The sequence below is a fragment of the Clytia hemisphaerica genome, unplaced genomic scaffold (assembly GCF_902728285.1).
Source record: "Clytia hemisphaerica strain Z4C2 unplaced genomic scaffold, Clytia hemisphaerica genome assembly, whole genome shotgun sequence".
In the NCBI taxonomy this organism is placed as follows: Eukaryota; Metazoa; Cnidaria; class Hydrozoa; order Leptothecata; family Clytiidae; genus Clytia; species Clytia hemisphaerica.
In genome coordinates, this window is record NW_027104031.1 from 299,574 (window position 1) to 312,757 (window position 13,184).

The 13,184-nt window shown below is 35.0% G+C and overlaps 2 protein-coding genes across 2 annotated transcripts; one reads left to right on the forward strand and one right to left on the reverse strand.

The window, feature by feature from the left end:
• The first annotated feature begins 646 nt into the window (after positions 1-646).
• LOC136811684 (non-structural maintenance of chromosomes element 3 homolog) lies at positions 647-6,794 on the forward strand. The gene is made up of 6 exons (XM_067068312.1): positions 647-707; positions 1,673-1,752; positions 2,229-2,274; positions 2,653-2,712; positions 5,259-5,373; positions 6,273-6,794. The coding sequence occupies exons 2-6, from the start codon at positions 1,692-1,694 to the stop codon at positions 6,375-6,377; spliced, it is 387 nt and encodes a 128-aa protein (XP_066924413.1). The 5' UTR covers positions 647-707; positions 1,673-1,691; the 3' UTR covers positions 6,378-6,794.
• Positions 6,795-10,395: 3,601 nt separating this feature from the next.
• LOC136811669 (uncharacterized) lies at positions 10,396-12,752 on the reverse strand. The gene is made up of 4 exons (XM_067068297.1): positions 12,674-12,752; positions 12,023-12,326; positions 11,730-11,784; positions 10,396-10,847 (listed from the first exon to the last, which is right to left on the reverse strand). Exons 2-4 carry the CDS (start codon positions 12,314-12,316, stop codon positions 10,396-10,398), a joined length of 801 nt encoding a protein of 266 aa, XP_066924398.1. The 5' UTR covers positions 12,317-12,326; positions 12,674-12,752.
• Positions 12,753-13,184: the final 432 nt, after the last annotated feature.

The window sequence follows — 13,184 nt, forward strand, 5'->3', positions numbered from 1 at the left end:
CGCTCTGGATGATTGATATCATACAAAGTGATAGTACTGTCGTAAGCTGGTAGGTGATCAGCCTTTGATAACTCTAAGGATACACTTTGATCAGCGCTCTGGATGATGATATCATAAAAGTGATAGTACTGTCGTAAGCTGGTAGGTGATCAGCCTTTGATAACTCTAAGGATACACTTTGATCAGCGCTCTGGATGATGATATCATACAAAGTGATAGTACTGTCGTAAGCTGGTAGGTGATCAGCCTTTTGATAACTCTAAGGATACACTTTGATCAGCGCTCTGGATGATGATATCATACAAAGTGATAGTACTGTCGTAAGCTGGTAGGTGATCAGCCTTTTGATAACTCTAAGGATACACTTTGATCAGCGCTCTGGATGATGATATCATACAAAGTGATAGTAGTATGTCGTAAGCTGGTAGGTGATCAGCCTTTTGATAACTCTAAGGATACACTTTGATCAGCGCTCTGGATGATGATATCATACAAAGTGATAGTACTGTCGTAAGCTGGATAGTTGATCAGCCTTTTGATAACTCTAAGGATACACTTTGATCAGCGCTCTGGAGATGATATCATACAAAGTGATGAATAATGTCGTAAGCTGGTAGGTGATCAGCCTTTTGATAACTCTAAGGATACACTTTGATCAGCGCTTTGGATGATGATATCATACAAAGTGATAGTACTGTCGTAAGCTGGTAGGCATTTAGCCTTTTGATAGCTCTACTAAAACGTTTTCAGGCCAAAGGTCCTTGTACCAAAATAACTTACCGTTCATTTGTAATTCAAAAGGGGATTGAGACTTACTTCGAATAACCGGAGTTTGATTACCTATTTTTTCTGCTGAAAGTTAAACTAAACCCTCTTTTGGGTTTAGGTTTTGATGTTCACCAAAAGAATTAGATTATGTGGTTTAAATTGAACGTCATAAACACAAAGTTTTGCATAACCCATTTAAAGGAAAGGTATTTTCCAAATAAGGGAATGGTACTACTCCACCACGAAACATTTTGTTTTCAGTCGATGATTTGCCGTAAAGCATAGCTTCGAATAGCTTAGTGTGATTACGCCCATATACGGCTCCTCAGGGATTACGAATCGCTTCGAATACTCGAAATTTTAAATTAAGGTTCGATAACTGAGTGAGTCATAAAATCAAATCTAAGGGGAAAGCCATTAACTTCAAATAGTTGAAAATTTCGAATAAGAGGGGACTCCAATAGCCGGGAGCCTACGATGCTCTCTACAAACCAAAATTAGATGAAATTTTATGTATGAGCATTAGTGTGTTGCCAAAGTGTTACCCACTGACCTTTATATACCCTGGACAAAGCTTCTCAATCCCAGCCAAGCAAAATCTTTGATCGGAGTTTTTTGAAAATTGGTACCCTAATGTCGGCACTACTCGATAGCGGTGTAAATGCATCGAGAGCGCTAGGTCTACTTTCCCTCAAATTCTTTTGATGATGTAGCGGCGTTAGACGTTAATTTTTGGCATTGCAATGGCTTCTCCTTGGGTACCAATTCTAAAAAAACTCCAATCAAAGATGGCAGATATAGCTTGGTCCAGGGTTATATAAAAGTCAGTGGTGTTACCGCTTGTTATAAAATAAAAAGAATGGTACTACTTTGTGTAATCAATTTGTTTCCTTTTTTCTTCCAGGGGCGAGGAGTCACAAGAGATGGCGTTACTTCTGATCATCTTGAGTTTAATTTTCATGAACGATGGCCCACTTACCGAAGGTTGGTGTGTGCTTTGGTTCTAAATTAAAATATTTGCCAAAAAATATCAAATAAAAAAGAAGCATTTACTCTATGCGGATTCTTAAAAGAGGTCTCGACAAGTTTGTGTGCCCCTTTCGTACGTGATCGCGTAATCATAATTTTTTTTTTGGCGTGATAGTGTGGTAAAGATTTTGGTGTCATGTGAAATGGTGGTATGTATTCTAGTGAGCATGCTACCCTGTGCGTTTTCTACTTTATTGTATGAAAATTTCGTGGTATGAAAATTTTGCGGTTTTTCGGCCTCGATCGCGAAACTGCGAAATTTTCATGCCGCAAAATTTTCATGCTATAAAGTAGTCTGAATCGCAGACCTCTATAGACATACTTCCTATATATAAGAAACTCTTTTCGCTAGAGGATGAGCAGAAGCCTATGCGTTTTCTTTCTTCGATGTTCCCGTATAAAATATCACGTAGTCATATTTTTTTCTCCAGCATCGTTATGGTTCACCCTGAAGAAGATTGGTGTATACAAAGAAAGGTACGTTGGTTAAAACAACTACGTATATTTAACGACGTATATTTAATGGGCTTGATTTTGCTTTAAGAAACAATTTTATTGCTTTGGGATAATGATTGATTATCATACCTCGACGAAAAGTTAGTTCCCTTTTAAGTACTTGAGACCTAATTCGAAGTGAGAGACGGCAAAAAGTCAATGGAAAGTGGTAGTTCAAATCTTTGCTTGAAAAAGATTGAACGAAGTCATTGCATTGACGTCAAAAGAAGGCATCGCATTGACTTTAGACAGTCGACTTTCTGCCGACTTTCGTCAAAACTAGAGAAGGCAAGGCAGAAAGTCGACCGTCTAAACTCGTGCTGATTGGAAGGTGGTCAAAAGAGTGAATTTGTTTTTCAGAAAACATCGTGTGTTTGGAGATGTCAATAAGTTGGTCAATAATGATTTCATCAAGGTCTTGTAAGTTTGAAAATTTATTGAATATTTAAAGTCACTCCTGTTTCTGCTTGTATGATGATGATTCCGTGAGTTTATTTTTGGACTTACCCCGGTCGAGGTCCTATAATAAATTCCTTTGTTCGTTCGTTCATTTGTTCGTCTGTTACAAGCTTTTCTCAAGATTGGCTCATTAGTTTTTCTGATTTTTTGCACAGTGATGCGTATTAGCAATGCCAAAAATATGACCGAGTCAAATCTTCAAGGAAAAGTTTTTTCCGGTCGAAAATGCCGGAAATATGCCGGGAATCCCCGTTTTTGCAAATTTTCATTGGATTTTTTCCTTATATTTCTTTGTTTTTTTCACACAAAAACATTATTGATAACAATGCCCACCATCAAGCGTGATTCATATGTCAATAAAACTGATTTTTGCGACCAGAACTTTCTATTTATTTTTTTCTCTACTCCCCTTCCCTCTCCCCCTATCAACAATCAATGGTGAAATTTAATTTGTTATGCATTTTCGCTAAACGCTTTATTTAAAACTGATTGTTTTTATTTTTCTCCTTATTGCTATCTAGCTTTCATCATCAGGTTGGTCCATTTAGCATCTAGCTTGTTTTACTTCGCTCTATACTGGACCTCTGTCCACTTCTTTTTGAATGAAATACACACTTCTGAATAAGTTTACACACTTTTTTATAGGAAGAATAATTTACTTAAGTTACTTTTTTTAGCTTAATGAATTTACACAATTTTAATAAGACACAATACACAATAAGAAGATACACAATACACAATAAGAAGAAGAATTTTATTAGGACATGAAGTTTTTTAAAGCCCAAAAACAAATCAAAAATGAAAGAACAATCTCAGTCTCAGCAATTAAAAAGCTGATTTTAATCTCCTTTTTTAAGCCAAAATTTCAGTTTAGCAAGCATATTAAGAGAATCTTAAGATTCTCTTTATTTTCATTAGTGATTGACCAACCAACTTTTGAGCAGTGAGGAATTAAACAGAGATCTTGCAAGAATAAATGAGTGGGCTCGTCAATGGAAGATGTCTTTTAATCCTGATCCCACAAAACAAGCTGTGGAAGTTTACTTTTCCAAAAAGCTCTTACCAGCTAATGCTCCTGTTTTATCTTTCAATAATACTGACATAAGAACTAGTGAATGTCATCAGAAGCATCTAGGTCTTATCTTGGATTCCAAACTCTCATTCAGTCACCATTTAGAGGAAAAAATAAAAAAGGCCAACAAAGGTATTGGCCTCATTAACAGACTTCGCAAACATGTACCAAGAAAATCTCTGCTTACTTTATACAAATCTTACATTAGACCACATTTAGACTATGGGGATATTATATACGACCATCCTGGAAATTCGACTTTTGTTCGTAAGCTTGAATCCATCCAATATAATGCCTGCCTTGCTATAACAGGCTGCTTTCGTGGAACGTCTCAAGAAAAACTTTATTCTGAACTTGGTCTCGAGAGTCTTGCTGATCGTCGATTTAGTAGGAGAATGATCTTCTTCTACAAAATCTTAAACAATTTAGCCCCCTCTTGTTTACGTAACTATTTACCAGCAAGACTTGCGGCACTGGGTAATCTAAGAACAAGAAATCCTATTTATCAACTTAATATTCGAACTGAGCGTTTCCGGAATTCTTTTTACCCATACTGCATAACACAGTGGAATATTCTAGCTGGTCGTATAAGAGATATGCCTTCAGTATCTACCTTCAAAAAAGCAATCCTCGAGTTTCTAAGGCCCAAACCTTCTCCTGTTTTTGGAGCTCGTGACAACCAGGGTGTGATCCTTCTCAATCGTCTTCGAGTAGGATTTAGTCACCTCAATGAACATAAATTTAGGCACGGTTTTCGTGACACCTTAGATCCTTTTTGTCCGTGTAGAACAAATTCCATCGAAAACTCTCAACACTTTCTTTTGCACTGCTCTATTTACTCTCAGGCAAGACATCTTTTGTTCAACAAACTTCTGAACCAAGACATAAATATTTATCCACTAAGCCCTCCTAAGCTCTTCAACCTTTTGTTGTACGGTGATCCAGAATTACCTTTCAACATAAATAACATAATAATTAATCTTGTCATTGAATTCATTCTCGACTCTGAAAGGTTTAGTGGTGCCTTATTTTAGTTTAATGATCTTCTTCCACAGCTCTATAATATTTTTTAATATTTGTGTTTATCCTTTTAGTGATGGTTTTCCCTTTAAGTTTTTTATTTTATTCAATAGCTTAGTACCCTTGGCGATATCACTTAGTGCCTTGCGGGGGGATGAGCTATTTATTTTTTCTGTGTTTGTTTTTGTAAGTAGTATATGTTCGTAAGTGTAATGTAGCTTCTCAAATCATATAAAAAAAATAAAAAAAATAAAAAATCTTAAGAACATACCAGTTAAAAATCCAGTAGAATCACGAAGAATAGCCTCGGTCAAAATTTCCTGGTTCTCGTTAAGAAAGCGTGTATTTCTCTCATACTGATTCAGATTGAGAAGATTAAATTTGATTTTGAAAATTCAACTTTGTATTTTTTCAGTTATTTGACGAGACACAAAGAGATAAGTGCTGATGGACCATCGTTCACTTATTCGATAGGTCCTCGTGCCGCAAAAGAAATCAGTAAACGAAAAATCCTGACTTTTGTTTCACAGGTATCATTCATTCTATTCATCTCTTGAGAATATGGGTCTAATACCGGGTGACCCACGCGAAACTCGGAACAGGTTTTGATGTCCCCAGACCGAATAAAATATCCTAGAGTGCTTTAAGTTTGGTTATCTATACTTTTTAATTTTTAATTAAATTTTATCATTTTTGTTGCAACCGGCGGGGTGTTCAAGGTGTTTTTTCAAAGAGTAAATATCGAAGCCGAGAACGGTTATTATGCCGGCTCTTCCAAAACTGGAGTTACTAAGATATTACTTCGATCTAAAGGCTTTAAAAACTGTCTATCTGTCTTTCGTCGAGAAGGGTGATTATGCCGGCTCTTCCAAAAGAGATTTATTCACTTTATCCGATTTTTTTCTGCTGGAAGCTCGACAATCATAAACAAATTTCGAAAGTCTGAAACCAATTTCGACACGTTTTGGAAGACCTCACATAGTGACCGTTCCCGGCTTTCATAGAATGCGGTAACGGTAGGGATTAGGCCAATAAACACCTACGGAACAAACACGCAGCTTTAAATAAAAGGTGTTAGTGGTACATACCAGCGGTTCCCGGATCAAACCCCCACTCCTTCCAATGTTCCGTTCAGTTCACAGATAGCCGAGCCGGCTGGCCGTGGGACCTGTGAAAACAATCGAACGACTTTTAAAAGTCCTAGACTACTGGGCTGTCCACGTAAAATATCAAAATATCAACTTAAACTAAAAAAAAGAAGCCTTTTCAGAGCCCAAAAACCTGGGCTCCAAACATTCGAAAAAGCTGCAAAGTGGAATAGAGATTACTGCGAAAAAAAAAACAAACGCAACGTCTAGTATAGGCTACTGAAAACTGCGAAAGTGACTTCCTTTAATGCGTTTAAAGTTGTGTTCTTTATTTTCAAAAGGTGTACGGATATGACGACATCAAGAAATGGAAAAACCAATACGAAATCGTTGAAGAAGAAGAAACGCATGCTAACCAATCACAAATGGATGTGGATAGTGATTAACCAATCAAATGAAAGTATTTGGTGACCTTTGTCACGAAGCCACACGATCGATTCATCCCTTGAAAGGTCTCTTGTTATTGAACACTAGTTATTTGGTGAATACACTAGAAGGTGAATTTCGTTTTGATATTCATTCGACGAAGATATTTCAAAATTGATATTGATTCACACCCTATAAACTTCAGAAGGAGAGAGTCACGAAGTTGTTAAATGAAACATTCGATTCTTCATGACACTATCCCATCCTCGTCAACTTGGAGAGTTTTTTACATTTTTTCTTATACTTGGAGTACGTTACAATGAAGTATTTCTAATTGCGGCTTTTTAAAGGACTATTTATTTTAACTTCTCTGGTAAAAATTCTGGTTGTAAATATATATTTCTACCATTCATGTTGAAAAAAGATTTTAAAGATGAAACAGATTTGTCGAAATAATTTTTAGGATTAAACAACACTCTGCATGTCCCAACTGCTGCCCTGACTGCTGACTAATTATGTAATCATGTAGAAATAATTTGGATGGATTATACAGGGAGATATTTAAGATTCCTTTAAAACGTTTTGCGGGATTTGACATTAATAGGGGGCTTTACTTTTTAAACATCATAGAATTTTCTGCAAAGAAAGAACATACATATATGTTGTTTCAATAAATTGGAAACATTTTGCGTTGGATCAGGTTAGATGGCGTTTCTTAGCCGAACTAAAAATATATTTGTCTCATCTATATATTAATAGTGGTAGTCTGTATGTGTGTTTTTCTGTGTTTTCTACTTTCGTTTTCTAACGCAATGTTTTGTTCTTTTAAAAGATGACTTTTGCTTCTTGCTCCACAAATGTGCTAAATCAGATTCGCGCCGTTTTATAAAGACTTTGAGTTGTTCGATAAGTTTGTTTTGATTGATAGATTATAATATCTGCCCAGACGTGCCCGAGCCCGCCTCTTATGTTTTTTTCTTTTTTTCTCTCTATTCTTTTGTTTTATGTTTTCGAATGTAATTAACGACCTTATTAATTTCGCCTTAGCGAAAGTATTACGATAGGCATGGTGTGATATCGGACGAAAATTTAGAAAACGAAAGTACTTGATACGGTGGACAAACTCACTAAAATCAATTTACAAATTACACGCTCGTATAACCACGGAAGATCTTCGCAGGTTTTCTTTGGATTACGTCATTATATCTTTGCGTCTCTTTAGATTCACAGTTTTGATTTTTCTTTATTTTCTTATAAGCATATACTTTATAAGAATCAAATCAATAACTCTTGATAGACCGTGATATACCTTTCGGTAATTAGTTCTTAGAAGTAAACAAGGTGGGGCACACAATATGAGCATATTTATTTTTCTTATAAGCATATACTTTTAAGAATCAAAAATAACTCTTGATAGACGGTTGACATACCTTTCGGTAATTAGTTCTTACAAAGTAAACAAGGGATGACGCAAAATAAGAGCATATTTATTTTTCTTATAAGCATATACTTTAAAGAATCAAATCAATAACTCTTGATAGACGGTGATATACCTTCGGTAATTAGTTCTTACAAAGTAAAACACGAGCTGGGGCACAATATGAGCATATTTTTTTCTTATAAGCATTTACTTATAAGAATCAAATCAAACTCTTGATATACGGTGGAAAACCTTTCGGTAATTAGTTCTTACAAAGTAAACAAGGGACGGCGCACAATATGAGCATATTTATTTTTCTTATAAGCATTTATTTTATAAGAATCAAATCAATAGCTCCTGAAAGATGGTGATAACCTTTCGGTAATTAGTTCTTACAAAAAGTAACAAGGGACGGCGCACAATATGAGCCTTTTATTTTTCTTATAAGATTTATACTTTATAAGAATCAAATCATAACTCTTGATAGACGGTTGATATACCTTTCGGTAATTAGTTCTTACAAAGTAAACAAGGGATGGGGCACAATATGAGCATATTTATTTTTCTTATAAGCATTTACTTTATAAGAATCAAATCAATAACTCTTGATAGACGGTGATATACCTTTCGGTAATTAGTTCTTACAAAGTAAACAAGGGATGGGGCACAAAATGAGCATATTTATTTTTCTTATAAGCATTTACTTTATAAGAATCAAATCAATAACTCTTGATATACGGTGACAAACCTTTCGGTAATTAGTTCTTACAAAGTAAACAAGGGACGGCGCACAATATGAGCATATTGATTTTTCTTATAAGCATTTATTTTATAAGAATCAAATCAATAGCTCCTGAAAGATGGTGATATACCTTTCGGTAATTAGTTCTTACAAAGTAAACAAGGGACGGCGCACAATATGAGCATATTTATTTTTCTTATAAGCATATACTTTATAAGAATCAAATCAATAACTCCGGTTTTTGATATACCTTTCGGTAATTAGTTCTTACAAGTAAACAAGGGATGGGTGATATTTATTTTTCTTATAAGCATTTACTTGATAAGATCAAATCATAACTCTTATAGACGGTAAGATACCTTCCGGTAAAGTTTCTTTAACAAGGGTTGATGTACAATTTTTTATTTTTTTTATAAGCATTACTTTATAAGAATCAAATCATAACTCTTGATAGACGGTGATAAACCTTTCGGTAATTAGTTCTTACAAAGTAAACAAGAGATGGCGTGTAATAAGAGCATATCTATTTTTTATAAGCATATACTTTATGAGAGTTTTTAAAAATTAAACGACAATTGTTCTTAAATTGGTCTTATTTTTTTAGCGATTTTAAGCCTCGTTGTTCTTGTTGTAAAATTGTTTCATCAAGGCTCGATGTAAAGTAGATTTCAGATTAGCTTCATCTACTTCTTGTTTTCCCATGTAGTTCAAATTCTAGGCGAAATTTTCGACTTCAAGTCGTCTTGTTTGATTTGAGACATTCGAATTCGTTTCAAAACAAAACAAAAGAAAATCTTTCAAACAAAATCTGTTTTAGAAAAGAACAAATTTAAAACATTTAAAACATAAGAATCACAAGACAAGTTTGTTGGAACAACTAAACAGCAACATTAACAATACATTCGAAAGGCGGTAAAACAAGAGATCTTTCTTCGTAAAAAGGGACTTATAGTTATAAACATCTAAGTCGATAATTATATTGCTGTAAATCTAAGTCATTCATTGTTGAATTCGAAAAGTTATGACGAAGGTGCCTAGCTGCCTGACTTTTGGCCCTTTGACCCTTAGCGAGACTAGAGAGAAGAAGAAACAAGCGAAATTTTGTGAAGTTTACTTCCCTTATTGGGACTAATTTGATTAAATTTCTATATTCCTGGGGGTAAAAAGTTGAATTTTTTTCCCTATTTTTACCGACTCTTAGTGGGACTGAAGTTTGATTTTCTGATTTTTCCAACCCTTACAGGGACTGCCATTTTTAAAAAGGCATCCTTAAGAACGGCTCATGCCCGTATCCTTCTCTTGCCTAAGTACCCACGGGCTGCCTTTTTTCGACGAATCTCGTGTCATGTCTATGATTTCACTCCTCTTATCTTGACATCAAAGTTTTCCTAATCATCAACAAGTACGGCAAATGTAAAGCGAGCGAAACGAGAAAAAAATCTAATTGCAATGGTCTAAATGGTATAGTTTGAATAACGCCCTTTCTGATCATTTTTGCAACAATTTAAAAATCTTTTTCAAAATATGGTTAAAAGATACGTGACCTGGGAGGGACAGAGTCAAACTTTGAAGATAATTTTTCCCTTTAATTTTGACTTCATCGTATTTTAAGCCAGCTTCCCAACATCCAAAGGACTTTAAAATGCGTTCAGCAACAGCTAAACCGGTGTGCGACGCCGGGTACCGGCTAGTAATGGTTAATACGCAATTTTTTATTGAAGTGGATGTGACCAACAATTTTTATCTTTTTCTCAAAAATCTTCTCATAAATTCTCGCCATTTTTTATCCCAAAGGTTAATTGATCTTGATTGTTGTTCCAAATTGAAATAAAGATTTACGTCGTCGATACTGATGTAAATGTAATAAGTTTATATTTTAACCGGCATTCGGTGGAACTCCTGGTTCAGGTGTTGGAAAGGTGTCGGGCACAATCCTCAGAATCAAGGCTCCATAATTTTCACCATCACCATAAAATCTTTCAGTATGGCTGGTCAAAAACTGAGTGACGGGTATCGAAACACCACCATCGAATCGTGCAATAGCTATCCCATATTGCTTTTCGTAGACAGCTCCTGAGAATTTGACCATCTGCTCTGCTTCTGGTGTCATTAGATCCATTGACGCATTGAATTTTTTACTGACGTAAGCAGTCAAAATTGAAGAGTTAGTGCCGTGGGCCGGATCGTCGGTAGAGCGTTGCCATAATATCAGATTCTGATTTTGAGACTCCTCGCCAATACTTATCTTTATCTCGCCGTATGTTTCGTAAGCTTCTTTATCATTGAGGACTGCAAACAGATTCAAAGCACCATTGATAGAGTAAGGATCTGAAAATTTAAAAAATAATCAAATGATAAAAATGGCAAACTCGAAACCGGTCCCTAAGTTCCTTTTTTATGATTCTGATAGCCCTCGCGAAAATGTATCATGTCCATCTGTAAAATCAAAAAGTAGTCTTATAAAGATTTTTTCAATAGATTAATTGAGTATCGGCGTAAAAAAATGAGACGAATGAATGTAGGATGGGATATTGAAAAAAGCAAAAAGTCTGAATTTTCAATAATTTTCGGATTTTAATGCGATTGCATTAATTGGATTAGTTTTTGTGAGATTTAATTTCGCGTTTTGCGAATCTTTGTCTTTTTTCTTTTTAGCGAAAATAAAACTCGTGATGTTAGATACACGGAAAATTTTCTTTGTTAAGATTATCGGCTTAGAATATACTGTAAATATGTTATTTTTGACAAAAGATTTTTATAGACATTTTCAACTGACGTTTGGCTTATTCGCGAAAATACTTATACGTGAAATATTTGAATACACTGATTAGCGAAAATAGATTTAAAAAATTCGCGACTCTGTTTGCTTGCGAAATCAAATCTCGCGAATAAAGTATACCTTATCGGCCAAAACTTAGTCGGCCTTAATTATTAGTCGGCCCTAATTTTAGTCATCTCGTCAAAATTTAGTCACTAAGAGCCGACTAAAAATTTGGGCCATTTCTAAATTTACAAGCAGATGGAAAATAGGAGAAAGCTTAAAATACGGGAATATAAGGAAAGCTTAATTATAAACTTTTAATTTGGTCCAAATTTTTAGTCGGCCCAAATTTTTAGTTGGCCCTAATTTAAGTCGATAAGCCAAAATTTAGTCACTTACTCGACTAAGTTTTGGCCGATAAGGTACTCAATATATTCAAACCTGAATACCTGTATTAGGATTCAAAATAAGATTTATTTCGGTCTTCTTTTCTGTCTTGTCAATCTAAAAATTAATCGAGAAAGCAAAGTATTAAGTCAATTAATGGGCAAAGGTGTTCATTATGCTCATGACACCTAAAATGGACTTATTTGCAGTAAGGTGTGTACACTTTTGTTACATATGGGTTTAGAGTTAAAACGTGGCCAACGCAGGTCTGGTTTTCACCGTTTTCACACAAAAAAATACATCTAGTGCGAGTCTTAGGGAAATGTACCACCCATGAATTTTAATGCATATCCACCTTGGTCAGCATTTCTCCTGAATATTTTGACCCAATTTGATTTTCCAGCAATATTCCGTTGATACAAAAACACTCGTGATGAACAGTATAAAAAGCATCTTTAGCATCCAAATATACATGTTGACATTTAAAAATGCATTCAACCTCAGAAAATACGTGCGGCTGTTCCATCGCCTCGTCTAATTTGACATTGGTGTAAAATGTTGTCTTGTGTACTCCGTTGTACGCAAACAATGAAATCGGTTTGGTCAAGGCCATTATTAAAATTTTCTGCAACATTTTGATCAACTCCATTTTTTCAGATCTGAAAGTGATTTAATTCCTTTATTCAGATTAGATTTTTATGGAGCCTTGAATTCGTTAAAATCGAAAACAAAATTTTGTAAATATAAAAATATTCACGTTTGATTTAGATTTTATATTTTATCCAACAAAAAAAGTCTACAACCAGCTTTAGTGATGACACGGTGTATTATCGATGATTCAGAAAATACAATACAGTTGACTTTCGCTAATTCGAACTCAAACAGGGAATCTAATTTGTTCGAATAAAGGAGAGATTTGAATTATAGAAAGCAATTTTACGAAGGATCCTCCCTGAAAACAAGTTCGAATTATAGAAATATTCGAGTAATAGAATCTCGAACTAACCATAGTCCACTGTATCTCGTCGGAACACAAATCCAACGGCAAAACGCTGAAAATAATCTTATTTGAGTTAAAAATCTTTGTACACCATCTTCAATCCCAAAGAACTCCCAAAATGTTATTCTGAAAAGTGAGAGATACCTCACAGATGAAAATTACATGGAAAGGGGACCAAAAAAGGGGTGTTGAATGGAGTAACTATATTACAAATAGAAATCGCAAATAGTTGCGAGGTGAAATTTTATAAAGAATCTAATTAAACACCTAAGTGATGGAACTCCAAAAGAAACAACATTTGGAAACATCATTAGTATTGCTGAGATCGTGTTTCATTTTCATGATATACACGAGTCTCCATATAACTCGAACGGCTTCCTTCCCCACCTGCTGGACGTTCGAGTAATGGAGACTGTATAATGGAAATCCTCATTGAAACTGTGATCAGCCCTGATTGGCAATGTCATTGACCTGATGATTGACGTTGCATAATTGAAAGGAGACTGAAACGAGTTGA

What these genes read in the sequence shown, in the direction of transcription:
- LOC136811684 (XM_067068312.1), top strand. Translation starts at nt 1,692, where the DNA reads ATGGCGTTACTTCTGATCATCTTGAGTTTAATTTTCATGAACGATGGC. An exon ending in CGATGGCCCACTTACCGAAG is followed by an intron (nt 1,753 to 2,228) that starts GTTGGTGTGTGC and finishes TTTTTTCTCCAG; the next exon opens with CATCGTTATGGTTCACCCTG. An exon ending in ATTGGTGTATACAAAGAAAG is followed by an intron (nt 2,275 to 2,652) that starts GTACGTTGGTTA and finishes TTTGTTTTTCAG; the next exon opens with AAAACATCGTGTGTTTGGAG.
- LOC136811669 (XM_067068297.1), bottom strand. Translation starts at nt 12,316, where the DNA reads ATGGAGTTGATCAAAATGTTGCAGAAAATTTTAATAATGGCCTTGACC. An exon ending in CAGGAGAAATGCTGACCAAG is followed by an intron (nt 11,785 to 12,022) that starts GTGGATATGCAT and finishes ATTAATTTTTAG; the next exon opens with ATTGACAAGACAGAAAAGAA. An exon ending in TATTTTGAATCCTAATACAG is followed by an intron (nt 10,848 to 11,729) that starts GTATTCAGGTTT and finishes TTAAATTTTCAG; the next exon opens with ATCCTTACTCTATCAATGGT.